The sequence below is a fragment of the Musa acuminata genome, chromosome BXJ1-11, assembly GCF_036884655.1.
Source record: "Musa acuminata AAA Group cultivar baxijiao chromosome BXJ1-11, Cavendish_Baxijiao_AAA, whole genome shotgun sequence".
In the NCBI taxonomy this organism is placed as follows: domain Eukaryota; kingdom Viridiplantae; phylum Streptophyta; class Magnoliopsida; order Zingiberales; family Musaceae; genus Musa; species Musa acuminata.
The window spans coordinates 10,368,611-10,388,629 of NC_088337.1; the positions used below are offsets into that span (position 1 = coordinate 10,368,611).

A 20,019-nucleotide genomic window follows, 5' to 3' on the forward strand; every position below is an offset into this window, starting at 1 on the left:
ATGCTATCACAGGTCTCATGAGAGACTCGTAGAAGTAACAATGATAAATTACTACATACAAAGCTCAACAATCATTCAATACATTTTGATCAAAATGATCTAACATGAAATATGTATGGATATAAAAATCATTTAATATAAAAAATGGTAGAAATATATGTGGGGGGAGATTGTAACACTTCAAGCCTGCTGATAAAGAGGGCTTCTTGAATGTATAATATCATTAATTTGTAACTACGTATTCTAGATGGTTTAGACCTATCAAGTTAATGAGTCACTCATCTTATCAACTTCAATCCATGCTGAGTTTTTGAACTATAATCAAATTAATTTTTTTATCAATAAAAAAATAAATATATAGGAAAACCAAAGGCATGGAGCGGGTAAAGTGACGCATGCTTAGTTGAGACACGCATAAGTTGCGCCTCGCTCGCCTTCAAACCCGGGGCTCGTGTGGCCACCCTCTTCTCGCTCGACGCTCAACCTTCCTCTTCCGCTTCCCCGCCATGAAAACTTCTTCTCGATCAATAGAAAAGAAGCACCTTTTGCTCTACAGATCCGCTCCCCGTCTCTTATAATAATCTCGCATGCAATCAATTCTCATCCTCCTCTATTTCTCTTCTTCTTCCTCGTCTTCGTAGATCCAATGCGTCGTTGAGTTGACGAAAGGTGAGCCTTTTCCCGATACGTTGATAGTTGCGTGCTACCATCATTACTTCGGATGGAATTAGGCGAGGTAGGCGTCTTCTCAGTTTTGAATGAAGGCTTCCGAGCGTGCAAAGGAAGTTTGATTTTTATGCCTTCTTGCAAAGGAGGATAATTGTCTAACATATTGTACTTTGTTTCCATCGCTGTTACAATCATTAACGCAGGTTTCCAGCGACAGCACGCCAAAAAAATGTTCGATTGTGGTGTTCTCCCAAAACTCTTTGGAATATTAAATTAAAATCTAAAAAAAAAATTGTTTTAATTTATAAATAAGGATGATGCAATGCAATCGAAAGAGAAAGGAGGGTGGCTACAGTAACAGATTTTAAGAGAGAGTGATTTAAAATACCTGTGTTTCCCAAATTTCTCATCTATCCTCTGTCGTCATTCAATATCTGGTTTGCAATTAGGTATTAATTAGAATGTGTTTTGATTCCTATATTTCAATTTCTCGTTATTCCTTAATTTTGTTCTCTGTCGAGTGCTTTGTTGATGTTGTATGTAGATTTTTACTCTAGTTTACCTTTGATTTCGAGACGCAGATTGAGAGCATTAGTAATCGTGTGTGAAGAAGAATGGCATTTAGGAGGAGCGCCATGATGGACGCAAGGAGGTCGTCGTCGCATTGCTCGACGGTGACCCTCGTCGCGTTCATTGCTCTTTGCTTGGTTGGTGTTTGGATGATGACCTCGTCGTCCACCGTAGTCCCTATCGACATGTCCTCGCCGGAGAGCAAGTCGGACATGAAGCAACAAGTCTCCGAGACCGATCGGGGACCGCGTGAGGACAGCTCAGTGGATGTCATCGATGAAGCGGCAACAGCAGCAGCAGCAACAGGAAGAGATGCCAACGTCGACGTCAAGGATTCTACCACTGAGACGAGGTCGGAGTCACTGGATGACCAGAATGTGCAGGACAAAGCAGCCGAGAACGTGGTGGAAAAGCCCCAAGAAAGCGAAATGGATGATAACACCAGGACAACTCAGACATATAGTGGTGAAAACGGGAGTACGGAAGACAGTTCTCAAGAAGCCACAGATAGTGGGCAGGTAAAGAAAGCAGATAAGAAGACATATAGTGACGAGAACGGGATTGCGGAGGGTGGAGAAATGGTCACCGATGGCAAGGAGAGAAGCCAAGAGAAGAGCACGGAAGGGAACTCTGAAGAAACTAAATATGGTGGGCAGGAAAAAAAAGCAGACCAGAAGTTTGATGAAATGACAGATGATGGACAAAGTGAAAGCTCACAGCAGAATTCGGATGAAACTGGGAAAACAGAGGGTGGAGAAATGATCAGAGAAGGCCAAGACAAGAGCACAGAAGAGAATTACCAGCAAATTACAGAGAAAGCAGACAGTAAGTTCGGTGAGAAGTTCTCAGAGCAGAATTCAGATGAGACTAAAGGAGATGACAACAATGGAAAGGAGGCTGCAGAAAGACCCGATGAGATCACAGCAGGGAGCAAAGCGAAGGACTTGAATTCTCCTGAGGTGTTTCCTGATGGAGCTCAGTCGGAGCTGCTAAACGAAACCAGTACCCAGAATGGCGCATGGTCTACACAAGCTACCGAGTCGAAGAAGGAGAAAGCAGTGCAAGCTGCATCGAAGGAACATGGTACTAGGAATAATTGGAAACTCTGCAATGTGTCTGCCGGAACTGACTACATCCCTTGCCTCGACAACGAGGAAGCAATCAAGAAGCTTAGAAGCACTAAGCACTATGAACATCGAGAGAGGCATTGTCCTGAGGAAGCTCCTGCCTGTCTCCTTCCTCTGCCAGAAGGATACAAACGGCCCATTGAGTGGCCAAATAGCAGGAACAAGGTATCTCATTTAGTGGAATTTTGCCTCATTATTTAGACAAAGAGAAATGCTCATTTTCATTGTTGTGCAGATATGGTACCACAATGTACCTCATTCCCAGCTTGCAGCCGTAAAGGGGCATCAAAATTGGGTGAAAGTGTCTGGAGAATTCCTCACTTTTCCTGGTGGAGGCACTCAGTTCATACATGGAGCACTGCACTACATTGATTTCATCCAGGAGGTTCACTTGCTATTACTCTCTTATTTTTGCTTATTGGGCTACCCAACAACTAGTAAATTGTTTTTGTGCACCAATTTCCTTCATACACAGTGTTTTCATGAAAATTGATGCTCCTTTCATGCCCATGTATTAGCTTATAGTTGCTACAAAGAAATGCTTGCAACAAAGCCTTTTTCCTGGAGACATTCTCAAGTTCCTTTTAGGTCCCGCATTGTGTGTCTAAACTGGAAGAAGGATCTGAAACATTGTTTGCTAGTTTTTATGTTGATTCTTGTTTCCAACTTTACCATTGTTCAACTAATTTTTTTATCAAAATCCTCCTTTTAGTTGGAGAAGCCATTATAACTTTATGTCATACTTAATGCATTGCATAAGTGTTGAAAATGACCCGATATATTAGCAAGATTTAATATCCCCTTGTACATGCAAGCTAAATAAGGCTTGATGCATGATATTGTAAATGACATTACTCAAATACTGATCAAACATTGGATGCAATAGAGAGGGACAGATCCAAGTTTTGAACTTACAACCTCCTTTGATACTATGATAACGATTATGTTAAGGTGCCTTCAAATCTCAATTAAGTTGTTAGGAAAACCCAACATATTTAGAAGCTTTAAAATTATAAATTACATCTATTTGTTGAATATTATTATCATAATTGTGATTATCCTTTTGCATTTGTAATAGTCTATGCCTGATATAGCCTGGGGAAAGAAAAGCCGTGTTGTGTTGGATGTTGGCTGTGGGGTCGCTAGTTTTGGAGGATTTCTATTCGATAGAGATGTACTTACCATGTCGTTTGCTCCTAAAGATGAGCATGAAGCTCAAGTGCAGTTTGCTCTTGAAAGAGGAATTCCAGCTCTATCAGCTGTCATGGGCACTAAAAGACTTCCTTTCCCTGGAATGGTTTTTGATGTCATCCATTGTGCCCGTTGTAGGGTCCCTTGGCATATAGAAGGTTATTCCAAATCAAGACTTAGATTTATGTTTCGAAGATTATTTTTGGTGCCATAATGGATGTAACATGTATTGTGCAGGTGGTATGCTTTTATTGGAGTTGAATCGAATGTTGCGTCCTGGTGGTTATTTCGTATGGTCTGCTACACCAGTTTATCAACAAATTCCAGAGGATGTTGAGATTTGGGAAGGTAATTTTTTTTAATTGACTTACTCAAAATTTTTAAGTACTAAAAAATCGTGTAATAGAAGATCGGGTTTATTTTTACAATTTTATATCATGACCTTAGCTGATGATATTTTATCTCATATGAGACTCTAGTAAGGGAGTAACAATCTCCCTTCTTACTAGTGGGTTAACCTTGTGATATGCCTCATGTCTCATCCATACAAATCTCTTTACTATTTGGACCTTTACTATGCCAATACTAGATTGACACTAATAATATTTGTTATGACTTAATGAGATGGGATAACCAATGCTAGATTGACTCTGATATCGTTTACTATAAAGTATAATCCGACTTGATGAAAAAATAATTTATTAATTTAATATACCTAACACCAAATAACCCAAAAATATTAGGCCAAGTTAATGATACTCTATACCTGTCAAACCCTTATAATTCAATTCAGTTCAATTCTTCATCTACCCTTGATGTGACACTAAGCTGAAAAGTTATATTTTATCATTCTCCAATCTCTACAAAATTAGAATATTCACTAAAAGGAGGAGAATTCAAATGAATCCATTAAATCTTTGCTATTGATTAGAAGACTACTAATGAAAGTTTGTTCCTTGAGGATGTTGGTGTCATGCTTTTTCTGATTAGAAAGTAGCTATCGGATCACTGAACTCTAATGTGAAACTATTGCCAGCCATGACAGCATTGACACAATCCATGTGCTGGGATATGGTGAATAAGACGAAGGATCGAATCAATGAAGTCGGCATGGCAATATACAGAAAGCCTTCAGACAATGAATGCTATGCCAAAAGAACCGAAGACAGCCCTCCACTCTGCCAAGGTTCTGATGATCCAAATGCAGCCTGGTTAAGTTCTTCTTAAGAGATTATGCATCTGTCTTAGTTTCAATTCAGTATGCATTTTAATGTGCCTTTAATGAATCATTGTTCTGCACTTCTCCAGGAACATCCCTTTGCAAGCATGCATGCACAAACTGCCCGTAGATCCTAATGTCCGGGGCTCGCAGTGGCCACAGCAGTGGCCACTGAGACTGGATAATGTCCCATATTGGCTGAATAGTTCACAGGTTGGAGTCTATGGAAGGCCTGCACCAGAGGACTTCAAAGCAGACACTGAGCTTTGGAAGCATATTGTAAGCAAATCGTATATGAAGGGATTGGGAATCAACTGGTCTGCGGTGAGAAACGTGATGGATATGAGAGCCGTATATGGAGGGTATGTGAAAACATGCATTTCTATTTTCTCTCTTTTACTGCAATTTTTTTCGTATATATTATACTCAGGTCAAACGTCAATCCCGTTGAGCCTTGAGTCAGTGGTCCATTAAGCAGTCAGACAATAGGTTTAATATAAGATAATTTTTTAAAAAACATACTTTTATATTATATAAAAATAATAATAACAAAAATATAGTCATAAAATGCCTCTTTGTTGTATAATCAAAACATGGAATTTGTGGCTGACAACAAAAATAGGTTAGCTCATATGATGTGTTGTCATAAAAGAAGAATTATAAAGAATAATTGTGAAAGAAAACAAAGGCAGTGATAACAATAAAAGGAAGAGAGGTTATGAGAAAGATAAATAAATGACGAAAGCGAGAGAAAAACAGAGGTAGATAACAAAAGAGTAAATGATGATTTTAATGCGAAAAAACAAAAATGATAAAGTTGAGAAAAATCATAGAGGAGATTATCAGAGAAAGGAGTTAGATAATAAGCCCTTTGAGAAAACATCTATTTTTTTTATTTTCCAATCAGTATCCTCAAAAACATAAATGCTATATTATCATATTTAAGGATACTATGGTCACTTGACTGTCAAGGATCCAATTCCTGATTTTTCTGATTGGACCAGTTGGTCCAGTCTGGTTTTAATAACTATGGTTTTTGTCAACCCAACAAACTATATGTATACATATTTATTGCCTTAGGCATGCCAATAGAATTCATAATATGAGAAGCATGTCATGGCTGTTTCAGTGAAACTGTTGTAGTAAATATATATAGCAACATTCTTTCAGCATTTACTTATTTGTTCATGCCCTAGTCTTCATGTAGTTTTCTAGCTGTTGTCTTATACTTCCAAATGAACATAAGAACCCTGTAAATAAAATCTGTGACAAAAGATGTTATGAAACTATGAATAGCTTATTTTCCTTATTAGTACTTGCAGGATTGCCATCTTCAGCTAATTGTCAACATATCATGAAACAAATGATGTTTCTTATCACTGCTTGTTTCAGTTTTGCTGCAGCTTTGCAAGAAGCGAATGCATGGATCATGAATATTGTTTCCATTGATTCACCAGATACTCTTCCTTTAATTTATGAGCGTGGACTGTTTGGAATGTATCATGACTGGTGTGAATCTTTCAGCACGTATCCTAGATCATATGATCTACTTCATGCAGATCATCTATTCTCCAAAATAAAGAAGAGGTCAGAGCTGACATTTTATATGTGGATTCATCAGTCTCATGTTAAAAATTTTAGCTATGTATTTGCTTATTTGAGCTTCGTTACCAATTCTGAACTCATGGCGACGAACACAAAGACAAATAACTTCAACCTGGAGAAGGTACATCTGTGTTCTTTTATCTCCTAACCAATTTGTTTTTCTTGGGGGGGACTGTTTCTATGCAGATGTAAGTTACGGGCAGTGATTGCTGAAGTGGATAGGATACTGAGACCAGAAGGCAAGCTTATTGTAAGGGATAATTCAGAGACAATAGAAGAGGTTGAGAGCATGGCAAAATCATTGAAGTGGGAAGTCAGAATGACTTACTCAAAGGAAAATGAAGGACTATTGTTTGTCCAAAAGACAATGTGGAGGCCAAAAGAAGTCGAGGCAAGTTTGCCATCGTTATCTTAGAACAATTGAGTCTTGAAGAGCTGTCAGTTTCTTTTTATCTTTTTTTTTTTCCTCATTCCTATTACTGTGTACCATATAAGTTCTATTATTTTCCAACGTTTTTGTTTAATGCTGACAATACAAGGATAGGAAGTGCTTTGTGATTATGAGTTGAATGTAGAATCATATTCTTTTAACCAATAATTCCATGTTTGAGAATCCTTGAGATGTGATGTTAATATTGGCAGATCAAGTTCTTTTTGCATCATTTTGGTCTTCATCTGGTGTTTATGGCATCTCCAGCAACCTGTTTTAAATTAAATGTGTAGTTGGCTGCTCTCGCAGAAGTCAAGAGTGACCAGCAACTAATGTTAAATGAAAGGATTATGGTAGTTAATTACCCACAGAGAGAGAGAGAGAGAGAGAGAGAGAGAGAGAGAGAGAGAGATACAGCTTGAAAATCCCTCCCTCCATTCCTAACCATGGAACTCAAATAAGTAATTATCTGGATAAATAAGTGTTTTTGGATTCTTGAAATCAAATTGCTTGGAGGAAGAATTCAAGTTTGGAAGTCTTTCAAATTATGATATTATTATTATTATTATTATTATGTAAATACAACATGTGTTTTCTTATTATGACAAACAAGGACACAATGAGAACACCTTAAATGCTCTTACTGTTTCTCTCAATGGAGTGTTCGCTAATTTATAGGTTTGTGTTTTACTATCAATTCTTTGGATTTGGGTTTGGGGGAAATGTGTTAAATCTCTAATCACATGAAACGCTCTGTTTGCAAATGTTTTAGACCTTTCCCGAGTGTTTCAGAAATAATGGCCTTTGTTTTATAAAGACTCCAAACCATGTCTAGAATATGAAAGGAACTATGTCTTTTCCATTATGTAGCAGCTAAAATATTCCAAGCCTTCAAAACTTGATGCATTAAATATCATTGACTTATGCTGAGATCAACTGAAGGTAAATCCTGTTAGAAAACTAATATAAAGGCTTTGGCGACATTATAAACATTAGCTTGAACTAAATATTACTGTCAAATTTAATCTATAATCCATTGTATCGAGATTAAAAGTACTGACTAGCTTAGTCGATAAAAAAATTTGATAGGTTATCACAAGAGCTTGTATTCTATTTTTGCGCTACTTTATCTTTTGTAAAAAAAAAAAAAAAAAAATCTAACATATTGAAACCTAACCTAAACCCTTTTTCTAAAGTTCTTGGATATTGGTAAGGAGTTATCATCTTGATCTTAACATTTCTTATAAAACTATATTGAGATGTGCACCACAAGACCCTTTCAATGCTCAATTTAGTTTGAACCTAAAATAAGAATTGTCTGAGGGCTTATGTCATATCTCTATTTATAATTTAAAAGTATCTAATCATATATAGTTAGAATAATCTAGTTTAGAGAATATCTTTCGTTACGATAATTAACCTTAATTATGTGACGAACATTACGCTCATTTTATCATCTTCTATAGTGCTGTGAAAAATATTCATTATATTTGAGATATTTTTCAATGAGACGATGAAGAGTGATCCATCATTTTTTTATATAATTTAAAATAAAAAATATATATATTTTAAAAAAATATTCTTTTCAGCTTAATTTATTTTTCCCATATATTAATTAGCCTTCATCAATTTTGCCATTAGTCATCCCATATACTGGAAAGCCCAAAACACCACCAAAAAAATAGTTGTATTAGATGAATTGACCACCTATTTCCTTCATCCTACTCGTCTCATCTTTTCTTAATTTTTAGCTTACAAAAACAATCTCCTCTTCACTTCTTTCAGAGAACATCGACAACGTCCAACTCCAAAGGAACTCCTCACTCTCGAAACTGACGAAGCTTTTCGGTAAATCATTCTATACAATCCAACCTAAAGCTTCAATAGAATGGTTGAGACTTGAGTATGTTTTCCCCTTTACACTTTTTAAGTCAGTAATAGATACATAGAGATCAGGAATTCTAGATTACTACTTTAGACACCAATCAGATGACCCACAACTTGCTGGATAAAATGGTTCTTCCATGCTGGGAGAAATCATCTCTGAACTCATACTCACAGTCTCTCTTCCAAATGAGTGTGTTTTAGATCATAACTCGGAAGAATACAGGAATTAGAAGAAAGTAGACACGTAACAGAGAGAAAAACCACAAGAACACAGACGACCAGGTGCAAGAAACATCAAACCAGGGGTTTGATGAGATGCATCCGTGTGGGATTTGGTGAGCAGATCATGATGTTGGAGGATCAACTAAAATGCTCCTAAAGCTGCTTCACTCGAGAGACACTCCCAGTGCAGGACCAAGTTCATGCACGAGTCCATGTAAGAGAGAGTTACAGGTAAAGACAAGCTCAGGAAAATGGCCACTGTGCTGCACCAAATCCAATTCAATTTGCCTTGGAAAAGACACCTCCAAGTATCGTCAGCTTGTGATCAGTACTCAGCACAAACTTAGGTGGAGGTCCATCAAAATTGCATGTTGGTATGCCTGCCTAAGCCAATGTTTTTTAGTGCTATATGTTTGGAGCCATTGCCAAGACAAGTGATCAAACCTCTCGTCCACAATGTGTCAGAGGGGATGCGACTCTTTGAAGAGCTTTACTTTTGCCATGGTGGAGTTTATTTAGTTTGAGAAAGTCACATGCTCGGCAATTCCAAAGCTATTTGTTCTCTTATGGCTACACGTCTGGGAACCAAGTAAAACTTTGCAGTGGATGCTCATGCAGAGCAGCTCTTGTGGTGGTGGAGAGGAGGGCACTGACGAGGAACCGAGTTCCACGTAGACAAGGAAAGGAAAGAGAAGAAGAGTTGAAAGGAAGACGATAGATGACAACTACGGGAGTCAGTCGTCCCAGGCTTTGGCTCAGCTTCACCAGAGATTCCCACGCACACACCCTCCTCGACAATACCAAAGGCCTTAACCTTCACCTCTCCCTTCCAACTTAGCTTACGCTTAGCGTCGCCACATTTATCCAAACACAAAGTGTTGTACGCCCCCTTTCTTTCTTCCTCCATCACCTCCTCCTCTCTTGTCGCCTTCTATGTGCTGCCATTACAAATAGCTCCAACCTGCACTCCGTTCTCATCCTTCTTCTCTTCCATGGACTCCCTCCCCACCTCCCTCCTCTCCTCTCCTGCTACTTTAGACCTCGACAAGGGCAAAAGCCACTGCGGTAACAGTGTCGTCGTCTTCGACCCCTCTGTCCTACAGAAACAATCCAAGATACCCGAAGCATTCATCTGGCCTCGCTGCGAGAGGCCGCACCAACCGGAAGAGCTCGAGGTGCCTGTGGTGGACCTTAAGGGATTCCTCGAGGGCGACGCGGCCTCGACCAGCCGCACGGCCGCGGCTATCCGCGGCGCCTGCGCCAGCCACGGGTTCTTCCAGGTGATGAACCACAAGGTCGACGCGGCGGCGTTGCACGACGCCCTCCGCGTCGCCGATGAGTTCTTCGAGCTCCCCCTGAGCACCAAACTGAGGGCCCGGCGGCGGCCCGGGAGCACGTGGGGCTACGTCGGAGCCCACACGGATCGCTTCGCCTCCATGCTGCCGTGGAAGGAGACGCTGTCGTTCGCCTACGACTACAGCGGGAACAGGGATGGAGTGGTGGACTACATCACGTCCAAGCTTGGTGAAGAATTCCAACCGATGGGGTACCACGCACGCAATCTCACTGCACTTCTCATCGTCAGCACTGAGAGCTGGATGACGACCTGCGATCGTGTCGAAACATGCATGCAGGAGGGTGCACCGAAGGTACTGCGCGGCCATGAAGGATCTGTCGCTGTCGATAATGGAGCTGCTGGGGATCAGCCTGGGGATGGGAAGGGACTACTACAGGAACTTCTTCGAGGACGGGAGCTCCATCATGAGGTGCAACAACTACCCGCCGTGCCAGGAGCCGGAGCTGACGCTGGGGACGGGCCCGCACAGCGATCCCACCGCCCTCACCATTCTGCATCAGGACCAAGTGGCCGGGCTGCAGGTGTTCGCGGAAGGGAAATGGCGGTCCGTGAGCCCCATCGCCGGTGCCCTGGTCATCAACATAGGCGACACCTTCATGGTACGTGAATACCTTGTTAAGCACAGAGAAAAGCATGTCCAGTAGTACTACTCCACCATGTTCATATCATAATTTTACCATATACACATTTGTGCTGGCCTTGATACCACCAATAATTTCTTTTTCTACATCAAATGCCACATTACATGCAAGTGTTAGGAATAATCTCAAGTTGCAAACAGATTGATGAACAGTTTACTACTCAGTGTATGAGCTTAAGCGCTTCTCCTGTACTGCTGTCTGACCTCCATGAATGATTGGTCCTGATCTAGTTTCACTGGACTCAAATTATCAAAGATGATGTTAGAGCCTATTCACCGATGATAAGAATTAAGATGATGTGTCTCTAATGACTCAAGAATTTAGAGATGTAATGACATTGATCAGGACGAGCTGAGGGGTGTATATGATACAAGTGAAGCTGGAAAAGAAGAAGAAGAGTTTTTTTTTTTTTCAATGGATTTCATTGGATTTGATGAAATCTTAAATAGATTATGTTTGTTAAATGATATTAATATTATTTAGAGGTATTCTTCCCCATGCCAAAGAAGATCTTAATGCTATTCCTTAAGTCGTCATGCACGTAGTTGTGGTCGTCACCTGCACATGCAACCTGCTGCGCGCTTTAAAATTGGTGCAGGCTTTGACAAACGGGAGGTACAAGAGCTGCCTCCACCGGGCGGTGGTGAACAGGGACAGGAGGCGGCGGTCGTTGGCCTTCTTCGTGTGTCCGCAGGCTGACAAGGTGGTGCGGCCGGCGAAGGAGTTTCTGGTCGGTCGCGACGGTGGCGGCGGCGTGCCGAGGAAGTACCCGGACTTCACATGGGCGGAGCTGCTGGAGTTCACACAGAGCCACTACAGGACCGACGCCTCGACACTGCAAAACTTCACTCACCGGTTTCTCACCTACTCAATTCATCTCTATCTCTCCTCCAACAATAATAGCAACAATAAGACCATAAAGTCTCACTTAAATCGCCTATCATCGAGATATATAAAAATTCATATTTTTATTAGTTAAGATTATTTAAACATTTATTTTTAGTTTTAATCATTCTTTATCTTTTTTTTCATGTACCCTTAATATTAATCATCTCACCATTTTTAGCTATATATATATATATATATATATATCTTTAAATTATGGTAATTCATTTTATCCTATCTCTACTTCAAGTAATTTAAATTTGGATTATAACATAGCTTAAACTAACATGTTATTTGATCATCCTTCTTTTTAAAACAAAGATCGTGTGGCGAACACAATATTCAATCCTATAATATTTTTTTTATGAATTAAACCAATGAAAACCGTCTAAAATTTATTAGATGAGATTTCAAAACGTTAACTTTTGATAGATGGATTTGGTAAACTTGAAACTCGTCTCTCTTTATTCTTTGTTCTTTTAAGCTTATGCTAGTGTTTTGTACATCATCAAGCTTAGCTCATATCATAGAATGTGGAAGCTAACCCTTTTTTTTTTGTTTTTTGTTTTGTTTTGGGATGCGAGTGGATATAGAAAAATATATCAACGAGAAAGGTTGTGAGGACTGATCGCATTGCAAGCGTATGAAGTTATAACACGCATGATAATTGCATAATCTTATTCCTACACACAATTTTCATCATTAAAATCTTTCTTACATTTATGCAGGACGGGGATGAACAAAGATGCGTCGCAGATGGAAGTGTCTTGAAGACATTCTCATAGACTCTTTTTTTTTTTCTTTTTTTTTTCTATTGAATTCTCTTGTAATAGACCTTTTATGAATTAGATGATGTCATTAGGATATTTAGTTGAGATGATTAGATGATGATATTAGGATATTTAGTTTTTGAAAATAATGATAGAATAGAATAGAATAGACTGTCATTTTCATAAGAGGTTGAGATAAACAGGGTTATCCTTTACGTATCTTTGAAAATTGATTTATCTGATCTCTTAGATAAGTTGATGTTGTACGATCAAATGGAAGTAGATAACGTTCAAGCGAGGAACTACAAGATAAAATATTCGTCACCGACATGGGTGAATGCAATGTATTCATCCACGATGCAAAATTTCTCTTTTTTATTTTCTTTTTCAATTTTAGGAAAATATTTTTTTAAATTATCAATAGGATTTATGTGGGTGTAAAAAAAAAAATAATTAAGGGTTTTTATGAGTGTAAAAAACTTTTGTAAATTTAGAAAAGCTGCAGTAATTACTTCTTACTTTTTTCACTGTATCCCATAACATTCTCCGGGGCCTAAAGTATAGTTTCATGCTTTCATTATACCAACGATATATACACCTGTGTAAACCAAGGAATCCAAATTACGATGGAAGAAGCTAAAAGACTCGAACAATAATCGTGACGAGATGGGAAGACCGAATACTATATCCTGTTACTGTTTACCCTAACAGGAGTAGCATCAGCCTCTTTCTCTTCCTCGTCTTTCATTATCTCTCCTTTGTCTAATTGTCATTATAGTGCTATGCCTGTTGGAATAGTTGCTGCTGTCTATGGATGTAGCAGTTGTAGACGGCCGGTACTCCGGAAACAGGCGGCCGGACTTGTACCTAATGCCGCAGGCATTGCACAGTTCGCTGGATCCATTGGGACCGGATCGCCACTGCGGCGTCTCCCTCGTGCCACAATGTCTGCAGATGCGTTCGCCGTCGCCGACATTCTCATCCCTCACTATCGGGTCATCGGCAGCGTCGAGGGATTCGCGGGTCGACGAGCGAGCCCTACGCCGCCTTCGGCCGCGGCCTCGAGCATCGCCGACGTCCGCGGGAGCTGTACCCCAAGGGTCAAGAGAGCGCGATCGCCTTTGCGCACCGTCAACACCGCCGGGAGCTGACGTCATAGGGTCGAGACGCCGCGCCCGTGGCTGATGTTGGCTTCGTGGCCTCCTCAGCGTACCTGGTACGGCGGTGTGGCAATCAGGACGGAGCACCTCGGCGGCTTCTGCGACGGAGAACTCGGTCACTTCTGGTTTCCAGGAAGCAACGATGGATTCGTCCAAGGGATCGAAGAGGAATCGTATGCTGTCGAGGGGGTCGTCGGGAACATAGAGAGGCTCGTCGGCGGGGTCGTCCATGTGGGGCTCAAGGCTTTCGTCGAGGTCTAGATTGAATAAGCGGGGGCGATAGACCATGACTAATAGGGCGGCGAGCGTAGGCAACATGGAGGTTATAGGCGAAGCAGACGGAGTTGGGACGTAAGGGAACAAGTCGTCAAAACCAACATGGAATTTATCTCTCTCTCTATCTATCTATCTCTTTTTTAATATAAAAATTATTATTCTTTGGGTAAACTCTTTTTTTTTTTTTTTCCGGAGAGATGTCCCTCTTTCGTATTTTCCAAAAGCGTCTCTTATTTATCATAATCTAGATCCAATTTATGATGTATAAGATTTATAGGATAAATCATAGTATTTTCTAATGGACTTATAGTATTTTATATTTCCATTATCGTAAATCTATTCAAAAATATTATAATTGAGACATGCTATCTTAAAAATTAATGAAAATCAACTCATATATAAAACTATAATTTTAAATAAATATTTTATTAGTTTATAAAAAGTAATCAAATATGAAGACTTTTGTATTTGTTATAATATATTTTAAATATTTTTATAAAATATTATAAGTATATTAAATATATTACAATTGAGGAATTGTAAAATGGATTGACCATGAATCGGTTCACCAAATAGGATCAGAGTTATTATTTGATAAGAAATTTTTTAGTAAGTGAAACTACACAAGACTTATGTCATTCTCCATTAGTCTGCATATGGAGAGTTAGAGAAGTACAAACTTCAATCTCATCTATTATGGTAAGAGAAAGAAATATAAAATTCGGGAGGAGAATACAATTACAATTACAAACCCTATTCTCTTTTTTTATGATAAGAGAATACAATTACAAACTTTCTTCCTCTTCTTGAAAGATATAAAAATGTATCTTAAAGCAATTTCGGGAGGAGAACGATTTTTAACTCACATTTGGGGATTTCAGATTACTAGCTTAAGCATCAGAGGGATCAAATTAAAAAAATGCTACCGTACCTTAATTTTCGTATAGGTGATACGTCGAGAGTACAACATTTTTGTCTCGAAACTACATCGGAGCCACCTTAGAACCCTCTCAAAATCACTATAGGGCTATATTAGAACCATCTCGGAGCATAATAGTTCCACCTTGGATCCATCTCAGAGGTATCTTGAATATTCCTATGTATTAAACTACGTCAGAATGATCAAGGCGTCAATGATATTTTTTTCTAATACTATTGTATCATGTTATGAATATTTTAGAGAATATGATAAAAAGAATGCACTTTAAAAATGAGCAAATTTCTGTGCAAAAACATAAAAAGGAATTTCTCAAAAAATTTACCCTTTTTTCTTCGATAAAAATACCAGATTAATGCTGGTTTGGGTGACTTTGTGTCCTTCGTTTGCGTTATCATTTCATCGGAAAGTCAACAGTACGTTGTACGGAAAAATATACGATGTATGATAGATTACTTTTTGTTGCATGAACAATGATTTTAAAATCAAAAACGTATTTTTTTCGAATGTTTGTTTTGGTAGTGTACTAATGGATATGATATATAAAATACAAATATTGTTTGATATCATTGAATAAAATAATATAAATAATCTATATATAATTATTGAGCGATAATTTTAGCATTGGTACTTATTGGACTAAATATCTATCAATAAATATTCGACCCAATCGGTGTTTAAATATTTATATCTACCTACTCTTACCAATCTAATTTAGGTTCGTTTAGCTGATTTGACAAGGTACCTAATTACCCCGATTAGCTTTATGATTTCTTTAGAAGCATAAAGATTAGGATATGAAAACTAGAGTAGGGTAAAGTATTGCTTTGAAGCATAAAAGAAAACTATTAATTGAATTAATATATATATATATATATATATATATATATATATATATATATAGAGAGAGAGAGAGAGAGAGAGAGAGAGAGAGAGAGAGAGAGAGAGAATTTGCTATATCTAAATTAGCTCTATTATTCCCAGATATTATGTAGGTCGTTTCAACAACTATAAAATTTTCGAAATAGAATTATCAAACATTCATAGAATATGATGATTAAATTGATGTATATAAGAAGAACTTGATTATTTGAATTAATATAATTTGCTACATGCGCAAATGATCAAATCCTAATGAGTTTATTCAGTTAAACATTTATTTTTTCTTCTTTTTTTAATATCAGAGTTTGGATCTTTCATTTTTTATTTTGTAATTGATTTTCAAAATTTTAAGCTGTAAGATGAATAAACCAATATTTTGTAGTTCTAACTTCTTATTTCATAATGATAAAAATAATATCCTAAGGTCTGATAGTATTTTTATAAAATTATTTTAAAATAAATAATTAATAAGTTGGTGTTATTTTATCTAATATTATTCATTATGAGATTGATGTAGAGAAATCTAAGAGTGACATCACATGCACAACGGAAAAATAAAAAATAAAATTTCTAGATTTCCTAAAAAGGTGTTCGTCTTCGTGCGAAGATTAGTGCGCAAAATATGCAAAATCGAAAACTACGTATATGAAAGATTATATTTTACCTAGAGAGATCGTGTATCCATGTATCCCTACAAATCTGTAGGAGATGATTAAGGAGGTTAAGCGTCATCCTCTCTAACGATGATCTACACAGTAGGGCTATGACGATGTTCCTCAATTCACTACTCAAAACTCCACACTTGCTATCTGAGAAAGAGAAGGGGAGATGAGAATAGGAGATGATAACCAGAGGTTGTTTAGTACTCTCCTATTTATAGAGGCCCCTATCAACTTAACCCTAATACATCCTGTCATATTGGGTATTAGATCTCCATCCAACTACTCAAGTCTCTTAGATTAGTGGATCTCTATCCAATAATATCTCATTGACTCTGATTAAATCTCATCCATATGATCCAATAATTCAGGGGCTCATTGGATATCCAATGAGATAGGGGCTCCAACGGATATCTCATATCCGAACCTCTACTCATCGTAACGCCTACCATATGTATATGACCCTCTAGGCCCAACATCGAGTTGGCCATGAGTCATACTTATCAGAACTCCTTCTAGCTCAATGAATTATAATAATTTACTTAACCCACCGACTACGGACGTACTAAGAAACTACGCTGCAATCCTTAGACGATAGTTACCGTGTATCTATAATCCCTTATCCATCTAATATCCTAGAGACCGTATACCAGACATAGTGTTGTCAGACCCAAATGGTTTCTACTCGAGTGTCGCTCTAATCATATTCTCCTAGAGAATTCTTTTTCTCTCAATTTGAATGACCATAGCTAGAGATTTGTTTGAGCAAGAACACATAAGATATTCTTCTCATGATACCGAGAGTAGATGATTGATCCTCTATCAACACTCAATAGTCCTTGTAAGGTTGGCTGCCACTCATGATAACCAGTTGTGCTAGATCTGGAACTTGCAGGCCTATAAGTTTGGTATCAAAGAGTGGAGTACTCATACAGAACATCCTTGGTGTCTCAAGTCTAAAGACCAGGTACACCATTGGGAGAACAAAATCACTATATGACAATGAGGTATCATTAACCATATAACATTCCATAAGCAGATCAATCAATGAACTTATTCTCTAATGAGTATTTGCAATGTAACCTTAGTGTCCCCACATGAGCAGCTATGAGACCAATTGCCTCCATCATATGAACGGGTATACAACGCATCAGTCTGTCTGGTTATCTCGATGTCCCTTTCAAATAACTTATGACTAGGATTATTTAGGGTCTGTGTTTAAGGATGAATCGGTCTCATTATCATGATCTCATCATGATCCAATTCTCATTGCATGGATTCATCGACATCACAACATATATATATATATATATATATATATATATATATATATATATATATATATATATAATATAAAATGATAAAATATAATAAGAAAAAAGAATGTGTATTATGTCATACGTGCTATCACTCACGTGATTGGCTTGTAAGACATCTGTCACATCCTGAATTTTTTTTTTATATATCTTTCCACATATTTAGGCCAAATAGATAAACATCACTTTATTCATCATTCATAAACATTTACTACAATTCATTTATTACAATCCATTTATTCATCGAATCATAAATAGAAAAGTAAACATAGTGATGTTAACTTCAAGAATCATCCAAGTGGCTCTACCTAGCGGTAGAGGAAGGTCCACTCTCCATTGGAATCCGATTTAGTACTAGAGGGAGGTTGCTCTGAAAATAAAAAATAAAGAAAATTCAGCAACACTGAGTAGGAACCCCAAAAGTCAACTCAAAATATATACATGATCAAAATTCAATCAATCATCCCATCGGCGTATATCAAATACCCGAAGGAGCACTCCCCCAACAGCGGATTGTCACAGACAAACTTCGAAACAGGATGTTTGATGTAATGCTTATGTATGTTCGTGTCTTTTGGTATGTTCATGCCTTGTACGGCATGTAGAGGGGCAGTTGAAGGCTAAAGAGTCCCATTTTAGTTGGGTTGGTGGCCTATTTAGGCTTATAAATAAAGGTTGTGTCATGTGGACACGTGCGAGAGATTTTCGGTCTATAATGGACCATTTTACCCTTTGTTGTGCCACTGTTCAGAGCTTGTAAAGTCTATTTGTAATTTGCATTGTCTATGAAGTGTTTTTCGGAGATGTTTACTTGTGGATCCTGATTGAGGCGTTCTCTCTTTTGTTGGTCCTAAGGGACAATGAGAGGCTTCGGGGAGGCTGACCTTTACGGACGGACACGCAAGGGTGCCGCACGACTTAGGCAAATCCAGCTAAGTCCGTGACAGATGGTATCAGAGCGGGACAAGCACTCATAGAAACACTTAGCATGCAAACGTGGGGACCTAGCGGGGCTGCATTGAGGGCAGTCAGCACACGCGCGACCGTTTGGGGGAAAATGGGCATGGAGATATAGGGAAAAGGAGTCGCTCGGAGGAGCGGGCATCTGACATTGGCATTCAAAGGAATGGCCAACCCTTCGTGCAAGAGGCACCACGAGAACAGGCAAGCTTGGATGAATGTGGAGCACACAAAGGTTGGGATGGCTGAGTTTGAGCTACGACTCAACGTTGACAACTATACTTGATGGTGCTCAAGCCAAGCGAGGCGCTTGGTAAAGGATGAGACCATGCAAGGTGGAATGAGTTGCTCAACGACCAAAAGAGTTATGCAAAGCTCACAGAGGTGAGGGGAATTGCTAACTCGAAGAATTTGGTACTTATGCATGGGCTTGTATGCGGACGATGGAATGTTCGTGGCCATCCCAAGGCGACCGAAACTCGGTGCCATGGAGCATTGAAACTTTCTCTTCGGCATGTGAAGGATACATCCGTAGGAGGCTGAAGTGTGCAACGAGTTCAGTATGTTGCTAGGCCTTGAGTGGTGCAGTGGGGGATGTATTGACGTGGAGTCGCAATCTAGCAAGTGCGTTTGCAGGAGGCAGAACAATGCACAGTTTGTTCAGCAGATCGGAGTAGTCCAAGGGGATGGTGGTCTCCGAAACGAAGAGAGATGTTGCTCCAATGGGACAGTTATCTAGGAGGGATAAGTCTCGGCTCTCTAGAGAGAGAATCATGTGAGACAGACCTCACATGTTGAGGAGGAGTACCTCAACAAACAATAACTCCACGAAGCTCGATGGACTGAGCAAGCGGCGAGGAGTCGTCGCATGATCTCGCTTGAGAGAATGCATTGGTGGATGCATTGCGAGATCAAGTGGGGGGAGCGACCCAAAGCAACACAAATGAAGGCACACTTGAAGTCGATATGAAGATCAGATTCAAGGGAGGGCTGACCCGTGGAATGGTGGGCGCGAGGACCACCATCGACTCAATGCAAAAACGAGGAGCGGAGCAACTTGGGTGTAACTTGGCAAAGTACCCAAGCCGCATGATGGGAGCCATCATAGAAGTTGGAACATGGAGTAGAGGCGCATTGCTTTCCCTAGACAGAGGTTAAGGACATGAACTCTTACAGAGGCAAGAGTAGGATCATGTTGTTCCATGGGTCATTCATTCTATCAGAGAGGACTCATCTTGCATGGTGCCAAAGATGAA

At 39.0% G+C, this 20,019-nt stretch overlaps 3 protein-coding genes across 3 annotated transcripts; 2 read left to right on the top strand and 1 right to left on the bottom strand.

The window, feature by feature from the left end:
• The first annotated feature begins 387 nt into the window (after positions 1-387).
• LOC135597194 (probable methyltransferase PMT26) lies at positions 388-7,028 on the top strand. Its single transcript, XM_065089821.1, has 9 exons — positions 388-669; positions 1,251-2,531; positions 2,602-2,751; positions 3,445-3,715; positions 3,795-3,905; positions 4,594-4,768; positions 4,866-5,138; positions 6,169-6,363; positions 6,568-7,028. Exons 2-9 carry the CDS (start codon positions 1,284-1,286, stop codon positions 6,794-6,796), a joined length of 2,652 nt encoding a protein of 883 aa, XP_064945893.1. The 5' UTR covers positions 388-669; positions 1,251-1,283; the 3' UTR covers positions 6,797-7,028.
• Positions 7,029-9,912: 2,884 nt separating this feature from the next.
• LOC103971302 (gibberellin 20 oxidase 2-like) lies at positions 9,913-11,897 on the top strand. Its single transcript, XM_018820412.2, has 3 exons — positions 9,913-10,466; positions 10,555-10,876; positions 11,517-11,897. Exons 1-3 carry the CDS (start codon positions 9,913-9,915, stop codon positions 11,895-11,897), a joined length of 1,257 nt encoding a protein of 418 aa, XP_018675957.2.
• Positions 11,898-13,292: 1,395 nt separating this feature from the next.
• Positions 13,293-14,051, bottom strand: LOC103971303 (GATA transcription factor 9). Its single transcript, XM_009385295.2, has one exon. It carries the CDS (start codon positions 14,049-14,051, stop codon positions 13,293-13,295), a length of 759 nt encoding a protein of 252 aa, XP_009383570.2.
• Positions 14,052-20,019: the final 5,968 nt, after the last annotated feature.